The sequence below is a fragment of the Mesoplodon bidens genome, assembly GCF_964165515.1.
Source record: "Mesoplodon bidens genome assembly, chromosome: 2".
Taxonomy (NCBI): Eukaryota; Metazoa; Chordata; class Mammalia; order Artiodactyla; family Ziphiidae; genus Mesoplodon; species Mesoplodon bidens.
In genome coordinates, this window is record NC_138177.1 from 26447320 (window position 1) to 26466976 (window position 19657).

The 19657-nt window shown below is 41.5% G+C and overlaps 2 protein-coding genes across 9 annotated transcripts in view; one reads left to right on the forward strand and one right to left on the reverse strand.

The window, feature by feature from the left end:
* Nucleotides 1-10: 10 nt before the first annotated feature.
* Nucleotides 11-19657, forward strand: part of DCAF6 (DDB1 and CUL4 associated factor 6) — a 172678-nt gene continuing 153031 nt past the window's right edge. For all 8 annotated transcript variants that reach the window (XM_081226466.1, XM_081226467.1, XM_081226468.1 and 5 more), the window contains exon 1: nt 11-367. In XM_081226466.1, the coding sequence (XP_081082592.1) occupies nt 271-367 (97 nt within the window). In that variant the 5' untranslated portion in view covers nt 11-270. The remainder of the gene's footprint in view (nt 368-19657) is intronic.
* Nucleotides 8837-12323, reverse strand: LOC308627994 (SWI/SNF-related matrix-associated actin-dependent regulator of chromatin subfamily D member 1-like). Its single transcript, XM_081254569.1, has one exon. The coding sequence runs from the start codon at nt 12319-12321 to the stop codon at nt 10774-10776; it is 1548 nt and encodes a 515-aa protein (XP_081110695.1). The 5' UTR covers nt 12322-12323; the 3' UTR covers nt 8837-10773.

Genomic DNA, 19657 nt, shown 5'->3' on the forward strand with positions numbered 1-19657 from the left:
TAGGAGGGGGTGCCGAGGGAGGGGACAGTTGCTGATCTCTGGATGTTCTGGGTAGTCTTGAGAAGGAGAGTATGAGGCGAGCTCAGGCCCGGGTGCGGCCGGGCTTCGGGGGCGAAGGCGCTGCCGCTGCCACCGCCATCTAACTCGCTGCTACCGCGAGGCCCGGCGCACGGATGGTGCCGGTGCGGCTCGGGTGTTGATCGCGTGTCCCCTCCCCCTTTCCCCTCCCCCACGCGGTGGTCTCCTCTCCTCCCCCGGCCCGGCGGAGCCATGTCTCGGGGTGGCTGCTGCCCACACCTGTTGTGGGACGTGAGGAAAAGGTCCCTCGGGCTGGAGGACCCGTCCCGGCTGCGGAGCCGCTACCTGGGTGAGCGGGGGCCCTGGGGCGGAGGCGCTGAGGTCGCCGCCCAGAGGTGGGGGAGGGGGCCACGCCGCTAGGGCTGTTGGAGGTGGGACAGCGTCTGGGCAGGGACGCCCCGGAGACGCCTAGGTGCTGGGTGGACCTTGGCGGACGAATCCCGTGCCCGTGTCCTCCCATGGCTAAGTCCCCCTTTCATGCTGCCAGCCGCCGCCCTTACTGGGTTTTCCTTCGGGGGGCCGGACAGGGGGCAGACGGTACTGGCCGGGAAAGGTGTTGGGGTCTCTTCTGGAGTGGGACTCGGGAGAAGACTTGTCGAACCTCCCCGAGCTGCCGCGTTCAGAGCAAAAGTTGGCGCTTTTGCTCTTCTCCAGCGCTCTGCTCGCTTAGCCGAAGGACCTAAGTTTGTGTTGACCGCCCCTCACCTAAAGTCTCGGGAGGGCTTAGGTGTCCGTGGCGACACGCTGACCACCCTTGGGGACTCCACGCTCCAAACAGACTCGGTGTAAACTGTTGTGCGGCTCCGAGCCAAAACCTGAAAGTGATAGCTGAGCTCTCCCCACCCCCGCGCGCTTTCCCAGTTGGACTCTGCTGTTCGGTCGTTTCGACCGCTTTAAGGAGGTGTAGGGTTTCACGTTCCCATTCCCACCCCTGTGAAACACACTTGGCATTTACTGTTACTTAGTTAAGCTTTCTAAAAACAACCTTTGATACTTGGGGGAACGGTAGTCCAGTTTTTTTCGTTTTGCGCAAAGTGGATTTGTGAGGATTCTGGGTCACGCCTGAGCTAAAAGTGGACGGATTTAGTAAGGGTCTTTTTTCTTCCTTCCTCTGCAATCTTTTCATTACTCTTTCTTCTTCTTTTTTTTTTTTAATTTGAAGATAAGACAACATCACTAAAATTTTTTTCTTTGCAATTTTGTTACTTTTTGCTAGGTATTTGTTGATGTCATTTGGTTTTGACTTAAAATCAATAAAAGAAAATGAAATTTCGCTACACCTAACAGTTCTGGTTTGTGAGTTATTTGGGAGAAGTTAGGCATTTTTTCCCCCTTGCTCCTGTTTTTTAGTGTCTCAAGTGACATGAATACATTCTCCTTGTAAAAACTTAATAAGAATGAAGCACAAATCCTTGTGATTTCTCCCATTCCAGTTTCACACACACACTCTTTGAGAGGTAACAATGTTCTCTGTTTCCTGAATATTCTTCCAGACCTTTTTCTTTGTATTCTTACAAGCACATGTGTACATATAGAAATGCTGTAGGAGTGTGTGTGTGAACTGAATATATGGTGTCATACTGTAAACACTGTTTTGCAACTTGCTTTTTTTTTTTACATAACATCTTGGAGATCTTTGCATGGCAGTAAAAATAGATCTATACAGTTTTTTAAACTATTGCGGAGTATTTAACAGTATGAAGGTGTCATCGTCGACTCAACCTTTCTTCTTTTTTTGGACGTTTGCTGTTACTAACAGCACTACAGTGAACCTCCTTGCACATGCTTTTTGTGCATTTGTTCTAGGATAAGTACCTGGAGTGGTGATTAATCATTTTAAAATTTAATATCAATAGAGAGTGCTTTTTTAAACCATTAACCTAAAAGTATTAAAAGTATTTCTTTTAATACTTACTTGCTGAGAAAGAACTTAACTTTAGCTTAATAAAAAAACTTGTGTTCTACACCAATGAATTTATATGTGGTCCTTTATCTCTATTAGTTGGAGCATTTAAATAAGTAGTACTTACATGTAGGTTTATGTATTAATGTTTTTTGCTGGTTCAGTTACTTCAGCTGTATCTATGATAGAGTCAATTAAAATATAAAACCATACATTTTCTTTTTCCCTTCTTCTTCTAGCTCCATAATGGGAGTGGAGTTCGTGTGTTGGGTGGAGGAGAATTGAAGAGTAAGAGTCCACTGTCTTTGGTAGAAAGTCGAAATTATAGATTTTCAAATATATGTATATTCATGCAGGAAATTCCATATCTTACATAATATTTTAAATGTGGTAGTAATATATACTTTATAATTAGTACATCCTTTAAAAGTGTTTTTTTTTAATATTCAAAAATAGCTTGAAGAGTAATTTCTTAGCCTTAGGAGACTTTTTTTACACCTTTAGTTTATCCATCTCTTTCACACTCCAGTGCTAATCTTGGCTTAGCAGGAAACAGCAGAATCCACATTGGTATTGCATGAATTAATGAGATTTTTAAAAAGTGATATTTTTACGTACTCTTGTAAAGTCTTCTTTTTAAGAAGGCCAAGTGTTTTAAAAAGTAAATAGATTTTTTGGGGGGGGACTTCAATATTTAAACATTTTGATTGTTTATCTATAGTACTGTAGGTTAAATATTTTTCTAATTTATCTCCATTATTTGTATTTCTAATAATGAATTACTTCTAAATAACAGTAAAATTGGGATAGAAGCAATTGACAGATTTTTCTTGTAACATGTGCATTTCAAATTAACCATAGCATGTGCCTTTTCAATAGTAGTATTCATGTTTTACAGGTGATTTTATTTAAATTTGGTTAATTTTCTATTTTCCTCCCATCAAAAAAAATTGCAGTTCACAAAACATCCTTTTATATTGTGAGAATAAAGATAATTTGTCATATGTTATTTAGAAGAAGATGTATATGTTTACTTATAGCCCACAAATTCACAAGATTCACCTGAACCAATGAAGTGTTTTGTCTGGCATGGATTCAGAGGCTAGGCCAGGGATTGTAATCTTTATGAGCCCGATCTAAATTTCAATGGAGAATTTATTTTTTTAAAGAGCAATTGTCAAAGTCCAGAGTCAGAGACACCTGTAGGTCTAAATGTTTCTTAAGATACCGTATACTAGTTATAGAGTAGTGCTTTTGGAACTCAATGATTGTTACAATAATTTATTAGCCATACATATTTTATTACAGTTTTATAGAGATAAACATTACTTATAAAAGAAACTATCATCTGTACATTTCTTCTTTCTCTTCCTGTTTCTCTCAAATTGTAGGCTTGCCTACAATTTGGATTTACACTTTTTAACCTTTCTAAATTAAAAGACAGTAATTGACTAACAAAAAGCAATTTAAGGGAAATTTTCAAGGGAGTTGTTTGCCCTAATGTATTATATGTTTAATACAAAATGTTTAAGTTATGATTAGGCAGTGTTTTGGTCAACTTGGGATGCTGTAACAAAATAGCATAAACTGGGTGGCTTTTGAACAACATAAGTTTATTTTTCAAAGTTTTGGAGGCTGGAAGCCTGAGATAAGGGTGCTCACATGGTCAGGTTCTGAGTCTGGTGAGGGCCTGCTTCCTGGTTCATAGCCATCTTTTCACCATAACCTCACAAGGCAGAAGAAGTGAGCTAATTCTCTGGGATCTTTTTTATAAGGGCACTAATCCAAGCCTAATCACCTCCCAAAGATTCCCACCTCCTAATTAGGATTTCAGCAGAGGAATTGGTCCGGGTGGGGTGATGGGGGGACACGAACATTCAGACTATACCACTAAGCCAGTGACAGCCTTATAGTGGAGATTGAAATCTCTTTTTGTTCAGGCGATTAGGAAGTCTATGTCCTTTGAATGTCGTTAGGGTCAGTATGTACTGAAATGGATAATTTTGCATTTAGATTAGGCTTTAGCGTATCTTGAATACATCTATATTCAGACTTACCAAGTTCTTCATAAAGTGTTGCCGGGTTAAAACATATTTTATGAGGGTCAGAAAATTCTGAGTTTTTCCTCCTTGTTAACTACTGGGGAAAAGTTAGTGAAGTATTTGTATTTTATTTCTTTAGTCTTAAAATTTCAATGAAAGCTAAAAAAGGTCTGATTTTAATAGTTAATAATGACAGTTAAATATGACAAATGTTTGTAATAGAATATGCTGTTAATTCCTGAAGATTAGGCCACTAAATGCATGTTATCAATCATAACAGCAGCAGACAATTGAATAGCTCTACTGTAGATTTCGTTCCTACTTGGTATAGGATGAAAGTGCTTAAAAGGGATAGGAGCTTTTGGTAGCACAAAATTTATATTTCAGGTATGTTTTATGTCAGTGTTTTTCAAATGTTTTGACCATGATCCACAGTAAAAATACATTTACATGGCAACTTGTGATACACATAACTAAAATAAAAGATTCCCCAGATGACATTTACCCTTACTAGGTGTGGTGCATTCTTTTTTCTGTTCCATATCGTGTTGTTAAAAATGTTGGTGTTGACCCAGTAGAATATCCACTAATGAGTGTTGGCTTGAGGTTCACAAAGCTGTTCTAGGTGGTGTGTTTTTTTTATAATTGTAATTGAATGTTACTGATTTCAAAGTTAAGGTGGGTGGGTTTCCCAAGTAGTTGTAGTAGACTAAAAAAAATGTTTTTTGAATAGTGCTGATGGCTAATAAAGAAGATATAAATAACAAAACTTTTAATTTATACTTTGGCAAAAATAACTACGGTAGAACACTTTTAAATCCTCACTTTTTTTTTTTTTGCCACGCCTCACGGCTTACTGGTTCCCGATCAGGGATTGAACCCAGGCCCTCCTCGGTAGTGAAAGCCCAGATTCCTAACCACTGAACTGCGAGGGAATTCCCAAATCCTCATTTCTTGAGTAATACTTGCAATGGGATTGCCGAGTTGTATAATAAGTGTGTTTAACTTCGTAAGAAACTTTTTCAAAACAGTTGTACCATACTGCATTCCCATCAGCAGTGTTTGAGAGTTCTAGTTGTTCCACGTTCTCTTCTATACTTGGCATTATGAATCTTCCTAATTTTAGCTTTTCTAGTTGATATGTAGGTATAATATCACTATTGTTTTAATTTGCATTTGATTTAGTCCTAATGATTAATGATTTTGAGTATATTTTCATGGCTTATTTGCCATTCTTATACTTTGGTTAAATATTCAGATTTACCTTCTTAATATTGTAAAAATTCTTTATATATTCTTGATACAAGTCCTTAATCAGATATGTATTTTGCAGATATTTTCTCCCAGTTTGTGTAAGTCAATTTCTCTACCACATTCCATTGATCTAGGTGTCTGCCTTTATGCCATTACTTCCGGTCTTTATAGTGAGTGTTGAAATCAGCTAGTGTGATATTTTGAACTTGGTTCTTTTTTTCAAAATTACTTTGGCTATTCTGAGTCCTTTTCATTTTTTAAATTTCAGAATCAGCTTGTCAATTTCTATAAAAAGGACTGCTGGGGTTTTGATTGATACTGTGTTGAATCTGTACCTTATTTCAGGGAGAATTGTAGTCTTTACAGTATGGAATCTTCCAATTCATAATGGTGGCTTTTCTCTCCATTTATTTTGTTGTTCCTTCATTTCTTTCAGCAATGTTATAAATTTTTCAGTGTACAGATCTTATATATATATTTGCTATATTTATTCCTATATATTTAATGTTTTTATACTATTTTAGATAGTATCATTTTATAAGTTTATAAGTAATATCAAATTATTCATTGTGCATATATAGAAATAAAATTTTGTAAAATTGGCTTTATATCGTGCAACTTTACTCAACCTACTCATTAGTTCTTTTTTGAAAAAATTAATTTCTGGCTGCGTTGGGTCTTCGTTGCTGCGTGCGGGCTTTCCTCTAGTTGCAGCGAGCAGGGGCTACTCTTCGTTGTGGTATGCAGGCTTCTCATTGCAGTGGCTTCTCTTGTTGCAGAGCACGGTCTCTAGGTGCATCGGCTTCAGTAGTTGTGGCTTGTGGGCCCTAGAGTGCAGGCTCAGTAGTTGTGTCGCACGGGCTTTGTTGCTCCAGGGCATGTGGGATCTTCCCAGACTAGGGCTTGAACCTGTGACCCCTGCACTGGCAGGTGGATTCTTAACCACTGTGCCACCAGGGAAGCCCTACTCATTAGTTCTAATAAAATTTTTTTTTGCAGGCTTTTTTGGATTTTATGTAGTTGATTATGTCACTGCATATTAAGATTCTTCCTGGGAATTCCCTGGCGGTACAGTGATTAGGACTTGGTACTCTCACTGCCCAGAGGGACCAGGTTCAATCCCTGGTTGGGGTACTAAGATCCCACAAGCAGCGTGGTGTGACCAAAAAAAAAACCAAAAACACAAGATTTCTTCCTTTTTTACCTATGTTATCTTTTTCTTCCATTTTCAATTTTCTTGCTTAATTGCATTGACCAGGACTCCAGTAGAATCTTGAAAGGAAGTAGTAAGAGTGGACATTGTTGCCTTATTCCTCATCCTGGAAAGCATTCAGTCTTTAACTATTAAATATGTTGTTGACTGTAGGTTTTTGTAGATGCCCATTGAAGAAATCCCCTTCTACTCTTAAATTGCTGAGAGTGTTTATCATGACTAGCTGTTGAATTTTGTCAGGGTTTATTCTGCATCTGTTGAATTGATTATATGATTTCTGTTTCATAGATTATGTTAACATATTGATAGATTTTTGAATGTTGAACCAACATTCAGTTCCTGGGCCAAATCCTACTTGGTTATGATAAATTGTCCTTTATATATTGCTGGCTTCACTTTTGGTAAGAATTTTGTGTTTTTGTTCTTTAAGGATATTAGCTCATAGTTGTTATATTTTTGCCTGTTTTTCGTATCAGGATAATGGTGGCCTCATAAATGTGTTGGAAGTGTTCTTCTCTTTTTCTGACGAGTTTGTGTAGACTTGAAATTACATTTTCCTTAAATGTTTGATAGATTTCATCATTGAAGCCATCTGAGCTTAGAGTTTTCTTTGTGGGAAGGTTTTGTTTTGTTTGGTACTTTAACTTTTAATTTAGAGATAACTGTAGATGCATGTGCAGTTGTTAGAAATTATACAAAGAGATCTCATATACCCTCAATCAATTTCCTAATGGTAATATCTTGTACAACTGTATTAATATATCACAATTAGGAAATTGACATAGATCTATGAATCTTATTCATATTTCCCCAGTTTTACATGCACTTTTGCATGTGTGTGTATTAGTTCCATGCAATTTTAGCACTGATTTTAATTTTAATTTTTTTAAAAAATTTTATTTTATTATTATTTTTTAATACATCTTTATTGGAGTATAATTGCTTCACAATGCTGTGCTAATTTCTGTTGTACAACAGAGTGAATCAGCCATATGCATGCATATATCCCCATATGCCCTCCCTCTTGAGCCTCCCTCCCACCCTCCCTATCCCACCCCTCTAGGTCATTGCAAAGCATGGAGCTGATCTCCCTGTGCTATGCTGCTGCTTCCCACTAGCTATCTGTTTTACATTTGGTAGTGTATATACGTTGATGCTACTCTCGCTTCACCCCAGCTTGCCCCTCCCCCACCATGTCCTCAAGTCCATTCTCTATGCCTATGTCTTTATTTCTGCCCTGCCACTAGGTTCATCAGTACCTTTTTTTTTTTTCAGATTCCATATGTATGTGTCAGCATATGGTATTTGTTTTTCTCTTACTGACTTCACTCTGTATGACAGACTCTAGGTCTGTCCACCTCACTACAAATAACTCAAATTTTGCTCCTTTTATGGCTGGGTAATATTCGATTGTAAATATGTGCCACATCTTCTTTATCCATTCATCTGTCAATGGACATTTAGGTTGTTTCCATGTCCTGACTATTGTAAATAGTGCTGCAGTGAACATTGTGGTACATGACTCTTTTTGAATTATGGTTTTCTCAGAGTATATGCCAAGTAGTGGGGTTGCTTTCTATTTTTAGTGTTTTAAGGAACCTCCATACTGTTCTGCATAGTGGTGTATCAATTTACATTCCCACCAACAGTGGAGGAGGGTGCCCTTTTCACCACACCCTTTCCAGCATTTATTGTTTCTAGATTTTTTGATAATGGCCGTTCTGACCGGTGTGAGGTGATACCTCATTGTAGTTTTGATTTGCATTTCTCTAATAATTTAAATAAATTAATGTTAATCGATTAAAGTGGTTACCACCATATTTAAGGTACAGAACAGTTTCATCACAATAGTCCTTTGTGATCCCATTTTTGGCCACAGCTACCTCCTTCCCTCCCAACAGCTAACCCCTGGTAACTACTAATCTGTTCTCCCTTTCTATAATTTTGTCATTTCAAGAATGTTACATAAATAACATGTATGTAATGTTATAAATAACAGCATGTAAACTTTTGAGATTGGCTTTTTTCACTCTGCATAATTCCCTTAAGATTCATCCAGGTTGTGTGTACAATAGTTTATTTCTTTCTATTGTTGATTAGTATTTCATGACATCAATATATAACTAATCGTTCATTTGTTGAAGATATTTGTATAGTTTCCAGTTTTTGACTGTTAAATAGAGAGCTGTTATGAACATCCATATACAGGTTTTTGTATGAACATAGATTTTCATCTCTGGGATAAATGTCCAGGAATTGTAGTTACTGCACTGTATGATAAGCACATTGTTTACTTTTGTAAGAAACTGCCATACCTTTTTCCAGTATGGCTGAACCGTTTTATGTTCCCATCTGCCACGTATGAGTAATCCAGTTTCTCTGCATCATCAGCAGCACTTAGTGTTGCCACTGTTTTTTATTTTAGTAATTCTAGTAAGTGTGTAGTGGTAACTCGTGGTTTAAATTTATAATTTCCCTAATGGTTAATTTTGAGCATCTTTTTATGTGCTTTTGTTTTTTTTTAAACTATCTTTATATTTTCTTATTCTTTTTTTTAATTGAAGTGTTGTATTTAATTGAAGTATTTTAAATTGAAGTATCAATTTTTAATTGAAGTTTTTTTTTTTTTTCCAGAAGATTCTTTTATTAAAACTGGGTGACATCGGTAAGGGGACAGTACAAAAAAAATTTTGGTCCATGAAAAAACATAATAATTGTTAATAAAAACAGTTATCTTCAGGGACACTGTGTAGGAGTGCTGAGCTTCCTTCTCATGGTTCCAGCCCCAGGGACAGAGGTTGTCTGTCCAGTGTCACTCTGGGGAGAACCTTTCAAGGGAGGAGTGGGATAATGACAGGAAGGGGAAGACGGGGAGAAAGTTCTGCTGTCCCCAGTGTGGGACAGTCAGGGATACGGGCTGGGGGATGTGCTTGCAGAAGCCTGAGGAGGGGGTGGGGAAGCAGGGGCTTTGTCAGTTCTGCGGGTTTAGAGCCCATGCTGAACGGGATTCCCCCTCTGTGCCCAGCTGTCTCCCACCCTGCTGTGTTGAGTCTGCGAGCCCGGGCTATGCTAACTCAGGGGTGATACAACCTGGAAGAAGAATTTGAGGCTCTCCTGGAAAGATGCAAAACCATCTAAGTTGCAAGGGGCCAAGATCACAAGGTCCTGCTGCTACCTGAGGGGTCTGAAGCTTTGAGGGCAGGGGCTGGGGAGTCACAGTCCTGTGAGGCAGGGAGAGGGAAGAGTCACAGACCCAACTCAGAGCTATTCTCCAGCCCTAGGCGCTTTCACTCCTCAGTGCCCTGGAAGTCACCAGTGGGTGTCAACTGGGCAGACAAGGGACAGGAAGACAGGGATGGCCCAGGGCTTTTACCCGTTTGATTTTAGGCCTGTTTCTCCATGAAAGGATGGGGGAGGCAGGGTGGAATGAATGAATGAGTCACACCTCCAAGCAACAGCAGGAAGGAACAGCCTCCGCTGGCAATGACAGTACCCTAGGTGAGGGCCCTTGGGGCTCTGACAGGGAAAGGCAAGATTCCCCCACTCAAATGCCCTGGGTTAGGACAGGTAGGAGGGGATCCTAAAAAGCAGCTACAGGGAGTGTGGTGAGAGGGAGCAATACTAAGAGAACAAACTCCAGTACTGATGTGGACCCCCTACGAGGGAGTAAGTGAAGCACTGAGACAACAGGCCAATCCAGAGGGCTGCGGACTGACCTGGGGCTCGGTGGAGCCCAAGAACCAGGAGTCCTTTAGTGCTAGAGGGCAACAAGTGAAGGGAGAGTATGCTCCAAACCTGTGGAGGGAAGGGAGGAAACTGGATTCTGTTATCAGGAAAGCCAAGATCAACTAGCTTATAGAGTGCCCCCAGGCCTGAGTCTCGAAGAAGGGGCTAAAGCTCCCAACTCCTGGGTCTCTGAAGGGCAGGATCAGTGTAGCTGGTCCCCTTGAAGACCACTTGGCCTTAGGCCCAATCCATTCAATGCACTGATTACCACTACGGGTTCTCTCTCTAATACTATCTAGAGGTCCTATGTAGACCAGGGGAGGGTACAGGCACATGGGAACTTTGTGGGGCAAAGGGAAGCTGGGGGTAGGAAGGGATGGGGTGGGAGAAGAGGGCAACAGGTATCATGTGAGACCCTCTTCATTCTGGTGTTGTCCTAGAACCAACAGCATCCCCTGGAAGGCCCCAAGCAAGACCAAGGCAGGTGCTATGAGGCAGGCAGCACAGGGCCCAAATAAAGAAATCAGTGCAGCCAAATCAGGGCTGTGGGAGAAGCCCTATGTATTTCGGATTCCCAGGGCTTGCTCTAATTCTTGTCGTCTCTGCTGCACCTTGGAGTAGAAGTATCGGCACACGGCCTTCTGTGCCCAAGGCTGGAAGTAGAACTCAGCTCGGCGCTCTTCCTCTGGGTTACCCACCACATCAGTCATGGTCTTGAGGTCCCGGCACTGGGACTGAAGCCAGTCATTGATGAAACCCTGAGGGTCTCTGGCAAAGCTCAGCATGAACTCTCGCTGGGTCTTCAGCTGATTGATAGTTTCTATGGTCTCATGGATCTTGTTGTCTAGAGTAGCAATCTCCTGCTGGCTGGCAGTAGACAGCAGAAAAGAATTCATCTGGGTCTTCAAGGTATCATCCACTTCCACATCAATGTCATAACAAGCTGTCTTTTTCTGATCATTCGGGTCAACACTGATGACATGATTAATGATGATGGGCTCTGGTGGCATAAGCAAGGCGTGGAGCCGTTGGGGGATCTCTGAAAACTTCATACGTTGAGACTCAAAGATCTGCTGGAGGTACTTGTCACAGATGACAAACTCCCGCTCATGTGGGTCCTGGAGCTTATGTGTCTTAATATATTGCCACAGTGCTTGAATGATCACTGGACGGGTCTGGGTGTGGATGCCCAGCAGCCGAGCCAGACGAGGGTCTAATTTAAACTGAGGAGGCTGGTAATCCAGCATCAGCAGGACAGTACACCGTACATTCACGTCTCCTGGCCGCTTCACCTGGAAGCCATCTGTCTCCTGGGTAGTGGCGGTCCTGTGCCATTCCACCAGATGGTTATCTGGCCCATACAGGTCTTTGTCCAGTTCGATCACCAAGGACTTAAAAAAAGAAGAGAACTTCCTCTTTTGTTTGGTGGCATCATATTTGGACAAGGCTGAATCCTCCAGGAGCCGTCCTTCTACCCGAAGCTCCCAGGAAGCCACCGTCCCTTCCCCATCCTCGGCATCTGACTTAGCCGGATTGAAAGTGTTAGAAATGAAAATTCGCAGCTTCCGTTTTTGCTTGATGGGACGTTTCAAGGCCTCCTGGATATCTAGCCGTTTCCTCATGATAGTCTGGTCCAGTTTCCTTTCAAAAGCCAAGAGATCCATATAGGCCTGGGATTCTGGTACCAGTTCACGAATCCTTTGAGGTAGAATTTTGTCAGCCATCTTCTTTTTCTTTGCATTGTGGTTCCGATTTTGGACAGCCTGCTGCTGGACCTGCTGGATCTGCTGAGGCGCAGGTCTCTTGCGGGACTGGTCCATCCCTGACTGGGCCAGGCCAGGTCGGACTGAAGGGTTCCCCCCATAGCCAGGGGGTCCCATGGAAGGTCCCTGAGGTGTCATTCGGCTGCCTGGTAGCATACCTGCTCTCGGATAGGCCGCTCCGGGCATCGGGGAGCGGTACAGCCCTTGACCTGGCGCCAGGCCCATTCGCACCGGAGGCCCTGGAGTCCCGCCCGGACCCAGGGCAGCCACCGCGCCCGCCCCTCCTGAGGCTCTGGCGCCGCCGCTCAGAGCCACAGACTGGAAACCCGCCCGGGCCGCCATCTTTCCCGGAGCCGCTGCTGCAGCTGCACAAAGAACCGGAACCGGAACTCCCCCCGCCCCCAGCGTGCCCCGCGCGCCCCGCGCGCCCGCCCGTCCGCCCGGCCGGTCTGCCCGGCCAGCCGGCCGGCACGGGAGGCGCGGGGCAGCGAGACTGTGGGCTAGAGCGGGGGGAGACAAGCGGAAAAGGCGTGTTAATTGAAGTATTTAATTTAGTTCCAGGTGCTCAACACAGTGATTCAATATTTCTGTACACTACAAAATAATCACCATGGTCAGTATAGTTACTATCTGTCACCATACAAAGTTATTACAATATTAGACTATTTCCTATGCTGTACATTTCATTGATGTGACTCATTTATTTTGTAATTGGAAGTTTGTACCTCTTAATATCCTTCAACTATTCCCCCCAACCCCCTCCCTTTAGGCAACTGCCTGTTTGTTCTCTGTATCTATGAGTCTGTTTGTGTTCTGTTACGTTGGTTCATTTGTTTTGTTTGTTCTCTGTATCTATGAGTCTGTTTCTGTTCTGTTACGTTTGCTCATTTGTTTTGTTTTTAAGATTTCACATGTAAGTGAAATCATATGATATTTGTGTTTGTTTCTCTGACTTATTTCACTTAACATAATATCCTCCGGGTCCATCCACGTTGTTGTAAATGGCAAGATTTCATCCTTTTCATGGCTGAGTAGTATTCCATTGCATATATATGCACCACAGCTTTTTTTATCCATTCATCTGTTGATGGACAGTTAGGTTGCTTCCACATCTTGGCTACTGTAAATAATGCTACAATGAACATAGGGGCGCATATATTGTTTCGAATTAATGCTTTTGTTTTCTTCTGGAAATTACCTAGGAGTGGAATCACTGGATAGTACAATAGTTCTCTTTTTAGTTTTTTGAGGAACCTCCATACTGTTTTCCATAGTGACTGTACCAATTTGCATTCCCACCAGCAGTGCATGAGGGTTTCCTTTCCTTCACATCCTCTCCCACACTTGTTATTTGTTTTTTTGATAATAGCCTTTCTGACAGGTGTGAGGTGATAGCTCATTGTGGTTTTGATTTGCATTTCCATGATGTTTAGGGATGTTGAGCATTTTTTCATGTGCGCATTGGCCATCTGTATGTCTTCCTTGCAAAAATGTCTGTTCAGGTCTTCTGCCCATTTTGTAATTGGGTTTTTAATTAATTAATTAATTGGCTGCATCGGGTCTTCGTTGCTCTGTACGGGCTTTCTCTAGTTGAGGTGAGTGGGGGCTACTCTTCATTGCGGCGCATGGGCTTCTCATTGCAGATCATGGGCTCCAGGTGCGTGGGTTTCAGTAGTTGTGGCACACAGGCTCAGTAGTTGTGGCTTGCAGGCTCTAGAGCGCAGGCTCAGTAGTTGTGGTGCACGGACCTAGCTGCTCTGCAGCATGTGGGATCTTCCTGGACCAGGGATTGAACCCATGTCCCCCACACTGGCAGGTAGATTCTTTTTTTTTTTTTTTTTTTTGCGGTACACGGGCCTCTCACTGTTGCGGCCTCTCCCATTGCAGAGCACAGGCTCCGGATGCACAGGCTCAGCGGCCATGGCTCACGGGCCCAGCCGCTCCGCGGCATGTGGGATCTTCCTGGACCGGGGCATGAACCCGGTGTCCCCTGCATCGGAAGGCAGACTCTCAACCACTGCGTCACCAGGGAAGCCCGACTTGCTAGTATTTTGTTGAGGATTTTTGCATGTGTGTTCATCAGTGATACTCACCTGTAATTTCCTTTTTTGTGTGATTTTTTTTTTTTTTTTTTTTGGTATCAGGGTGCTGCTGGCTTTATAGAATGAGTTCAGAAGTCCTTCCTCTTTAGTTTTTTTGAATAGTTTGAGGATAGGTATTAGCTCTTCTTTAAATGGTAGAATTTACCTGTGAGGCTGTCTGGTCCTGGACTTTTGCTTATTCTTAGTTTTTTGGTTATTGACTCAATTTCATTACTGGTAATTGGTCTGTTCAAGTTTTCTATTTTTTCCTGATTCAGTCTTGGGAGATTGTACATTTCTAGGAGTTTGTCGGTTTCTTTTAGGTTGTCCATTTTATTGGTGCATAGTTTTTCATAGTAATTTTTTATGATCCTTTGTATTTCTCCTTTTTCATTTCTGATTTTATTGATTTGGGCCCTCTCTTTGTTTCTTGATGTGTGTAGCTAAAGGTTTATCAATTTGGTCTATCTTTTCAAAGAACCAGCTCTTAATTTCATTGGTCTTTTCTATTGATCTTTTAGTTTTTATTTCACTTATTTTGCTGTTTACTATTTCTTCCCTTTTGCTAACTGTGGGTTTTGTTTGTTATTTTTCTAGTAGCTTTAGGTGTAAAGTTAGGTTGTTTGAGATTTTTCTTGTTTCCTGAGCTAGGCTTGTATTGTTATAAACTTCTCTCTTAGAACTGCTTGTGCTAAGTCCCATAGATTTTGGATCAGGGTGTTTCCATTTTCATTTGTTTCCAGGTATTTTTGGATTTTCTCTTTGATTTCATCAGTGATCCATTGGTTGTTTAGTAGCATGTTGTTTAGCCTCCATGGGTTTTTTTGTGTCTGCAGTTTCTCTCTTTATAGTTGATTTCTAGGCTCACAGTGTTATGGTCAGAAAAGATGTTTGGTATGATTTCAGTCTTAAGAAGATTTATTGAGACTTGCTTTGTGGCCCAGCTTGTGCTCTATCCTTGAGATGTTCCATGTGTACTTGAGAAGAATGTGTATTCTGTTGCTTTTTAATGGAACGTTCTTTCTATATCAAGTTCATCTGATTTGATTTTTTTTTTCATTTACTGAGGTAAGATACACAGAACATTTATCTTAACCATTTTGTAAAATGTTTATTTATTTATTTATTTATTTATTTGGCTGCATCGGGTCTTAGTTGTGGAATGTGGGATCTTTTGTTGTGGCGTGTGGGCTCTAGAGTGTGTGAGCTCTAGAGCACGTGGGCTCAGTAGTTGTGGTACGTGGGGATCTCTAGTTGTGGCACGTGGGCCCCATAGCATGTGGGCTCAGTAGCTGTGGCATGTGAGCTCTCTAGTTGTGGTGCATGGGTCTAGAGAGTGCAGGCTTAGTTGCCTCATGGCATGTGGGATTTTAGTTCCCCAACCAGGGATTGAACCTGCGTCCCCTGTATTGGGAGGCGGATTCTTAACCACTGGAACACTAGGGAAGTCCCTGATATGTTGTTTAAAGTTAGTGTTTCCTTATTGATTTTCTGTCTGGATGATCTATCCATTGATGTAAGTGGAGTGTTAAAGTCCCCTAGTAGTATTATGTTACTGTCAATTTCTTTATGTTTGTTAATATTTGGTTTATGTATTTATGTGCTCCTATGTTAGGTGCAAATATATTTACAATTGTTATATCTTCTTTTTTTTTGGCTGTGCCGTGCAGCTTGTGGGATAAGTACACTCGCCTCAGGTCACCAGAGTTGTATGACCTAGGGGTGCCCCCTGTGTGGGCTGTGTGGGCCCTTTTGTTGTTGTGGGGCTGATTGCTGTGGCACTCTCGTACATGGGGCTGGCTCCCAGCCCACTTGGCTGTGGGGCCCTGCATAGTGCAGAGGCTTCTAGCTGCTTGTGGCTGGGGCCAGGTCCTTGTATGGCTGACTGTGCAGCGCAGGAGTCCTGGGCTGATGCTGGCCAGCTGGCAGGTAAGGCCAGGTCCCAACACAGCTGGTTGTTGGTGCTTGGAGGGGTCCTGCCATCTTTGTATTTTCAGTGGCGTGTATTTTCATATCTCTCACTGTTGTGTCTCACTGTTTTTCACTGTTGTTTTTTGAGACTTATTTATATAGTTTAGGTATTAGTCCTTCGTCAGATATGCAGTTTGCAAATACTTTCTCCCAGTGTGTAGTTTGTCTTTTTCTTCTTTTCATAGAGTCTTTTGCAGAGTAAAGGTTTTTAACTTTGGAGAGGTCCAGTTTATCAGTCTTTTTCTTTTATGGATTATGCTTTTGGTCTGATGTCTAAACACTCTTAACTTAACCCTAGGTCCTGGAGATTACCTCCTATGTTTTTTCCCTGAAGTTTTATAGTCTTATATTTTTACGTTTAAGTCCAGGGTCCATTTTGTGTTAATTTTTATATGAGGTATGTGATTTACCTTGAAGTTCATTTTTGTGCTTATGAATGTCCACTTGCCCTAGCACCATTTGTTTAAAAGTCTGTATTTTCTCCATTGAATTGCTTTTGCACCTTTATTAAAAATCATTTGGGCACATTTATGTGTATCTAATCGGTGTTCTCTATTCTCTTGCATTGATCTGTGTATCTGTCCCTTTGTAAATACCATACTGTTTTGCTTACTGTAGCTATATAGTAAGTTTTTACATCAAGTTGAGTGACGTTTTCTCCCCTCAATAATTCTTTTTCAAAATTGTTTTAGCTCTTCTATATCTTTTGCCTTTTTATATGAATTTTAGAGTAAGGTTGTCCTTATCTCCAAAATACCTTGCTGGGATTTTGATAGGAATTGCATTGGACTCACATATCAGTTTGGGAAGGACTGACATCTTTACTGTGTTGAGTCTTCTGATCCGTAAACACAGTACATCACTCCAGTTATTTAGTTCTTTGGTTTCTTTCATCAGCATTTTATAATTATCAGGATACACATCTTCAGCATATTTTGTTATATTTATGTCTAAATATTTAATTTTCTTCTGAGCAATTATTAATGTATTTTTTAAAATAAATCTATTTATTTATTTATTTATGGCTGAGTTGGGTCTTTGTTGCTGCGTGCAGGCTTTATCCAGTTGCGGCGAGCGGGGGGTACTCTTCGTTGTGGTGCGCGGGCTTCTCATTGTGGTGGCTTCTCTTGTTGCAGAGCACGGTCTCTAGGCATGTGGGCTTCAGTAATGTGGCTCGCAGGCTCTAGAGCGCAGGCTGAGCAGTTGTGGTGCATGGGCTTAGTTGCTCCACGGCATATGGGATCTTCCCGGACCAGGGCTCAAACCCATGTCTCCTGCATTGGCAGGCGGATTCTTAACCACTGTGCCACCAGGGAAGCCCAAATGTATTGTGTTTAAGTTCACCTTCTACCCATTCATTGTCAGTATGTAGCAGTGTGATTTTTTTTGTTTGTTGATCTTATATGCTGTGATCTTGTAAAACTTACTTATTAATTCTCAGAGGTTTCTGGGTATATTCCAGGAGATTTTCTCTGTGGAAAATCATGTCATCTTTCAATAGGGACTGTTTTATTTCTTCCTTTCCAAACTATGTGTCTTTTTTTTTTTTCCTTAACATAATTCCAATGTCTAAAACTTCCAGGACTGTGTTTAGTAATAGTGGTGAGAGTGGACTTCCTTGTATTGTCCTGATTTTAAGTGGGAAGCATTCAGTGTTTCACCATGAAATATGATATATTTTAGGTCTTTTATTGGTGCTTATTACCAGATTGAGGAAGTTTCCCTCTGTTGCTAGTCTGCTGAAAATGTTAATCATGAAAGAGTTCAGTCAAAGAAGCAGAATTACTAGGAGATATACAAACATACACTCGAAGATGTGTTACTGGTATTTGACTTTGTGTAGTTGTGGGAACTCATTAAATTGTCTCTGTAAAGTTGTTTTCTTCATGTCTTTTGCTGGGGCTTGACATCCTCAGGACAGACAGTTGGGAAAGGATGATGGTAAATTGGGGATAGGAAGGACAAGCCTGAACCCATGAAAACATAAGATCTATGCCAGTTCTCACTGCCTTATAGATGTCTTATAGTCTTATAGATGTAGGTGTTTTTTTAGGAGAAACTGGTACCCTTTGTCATGGACCGAAACACAAATTGGCCTAGTATTCCAAGAACCTAAAAGAGGATCTATGGGTAGGCAGGACGGTTATAGGCCTAGTTGCTCCCCATTCTAATGAGGTGAGCCAGATAAGTAACAATGTATATAAACAATATAAGCATCAATAAAAATCAGTATTGCTGTTGCTTTACTTCCACCCACCAATCTTGTGCAAATATGACTGGTAATTCAAGTAACATGAAACATACAGGGAAAAAATTCTGGGAAACATGGTTCGTTGTGAGTTGACACATTTCAAAGCCACCACACTTAACTGCTGCTTGTTGTTCATTGTAAGGCTCTTGGTAGGGATGGGAGCGGGATTCCTGTCCCTCCCTTAAGGATAGGCAGTTTATACTTCTTTCCTTTCCTGAAGGCAGTTGCCTTTGCCTGAAGTGGACGTGAGGGTTTCCTGCCTCTCCCTTAAAGCTAGTGGACCTTTGCTGAGGCTCTTTTTAACTAGGCCTTCCCCAGTGGCTTAAGACTTTGCTTCCCATGAGAGAAGGGCCTGAAAAGTGACTGGAGTTTCCTTTCTAAGTCTTACCGGACAGGGACTCTCTCAGGCTTCCTGTTGTTTTCAGTGTTTCTTATGAGTACTTGGGGGAGGCTCATGGAAAAGAGCTGGTGACTGAATGTAGATTCTCCCTGTGCCTAGGATCCTAGAGATTCTAAACTGTGTCTCTAGCCCACATTTGGCCTTTAAACATTCATTTGAGTTTTTACTGGTTTCTTCTTACACATTTTGATTGCAGGCACCTCTTTGTCCTGTTCTTTGTCAAAGGTAAAACAGTTCTGTGTTCTTTCTCTCCTCAGAGTTTGTTACACTTTAATTTTCAGTTCTCCTGGTTATCTGGCAAGATGTCTTGGGAGCCAAAGAAGATTATGTCAAGGAGACAGCATTTACCTGTGACAGCTAATGCTATGAGGTTATGAAGAATGTGCCTTGAAAGAGACCATTGAATTTACTGATACCCCACGATTTCTGAGAACAAAACCAATGAATAGGAGGGGGCAAAACAGACAGTTCAGGAAAAGGAAGACCTGACAATGAGCTAGAGATGGCAGCGTTTGTAGTTGACTAGGAAGTTTGGCCTTAAAGAGAAGTTGCTCAAAGGGGCAATAGAGTCAAGTAAAGTGAAAAGTTTTGTTAAAGTGCTGTTCCGTCTCTGTTTCTCAGTATCAGTAGCCTTATTCTTTTCTCTTAACCAGTTGAAGTTACCCCAACTCCTTAATGAAGTCATTTTTTAAAAATCATTTTCTCTCGGGACTTCCCTGATGGTCCAGTGGTTAGACTCCGCACTCCCAGTGCAGGGGGCACGGATTTGTTCCCTGGTCGAGGAACCAAGATCCCACGTGCTACACGGTGTGACCTAAAAACAAAAACAAAAACAAACAAAAAAATCATTTTCTCTCTTTTCAGACATTATTACCTTAGAACAATCCCACGTGTACATACGGAGAGAACAAATCTTAAGTGTCTATAGTAGGTCGGTCACATCTATGAGTTTTGCATATGCTACTTAATTTATTC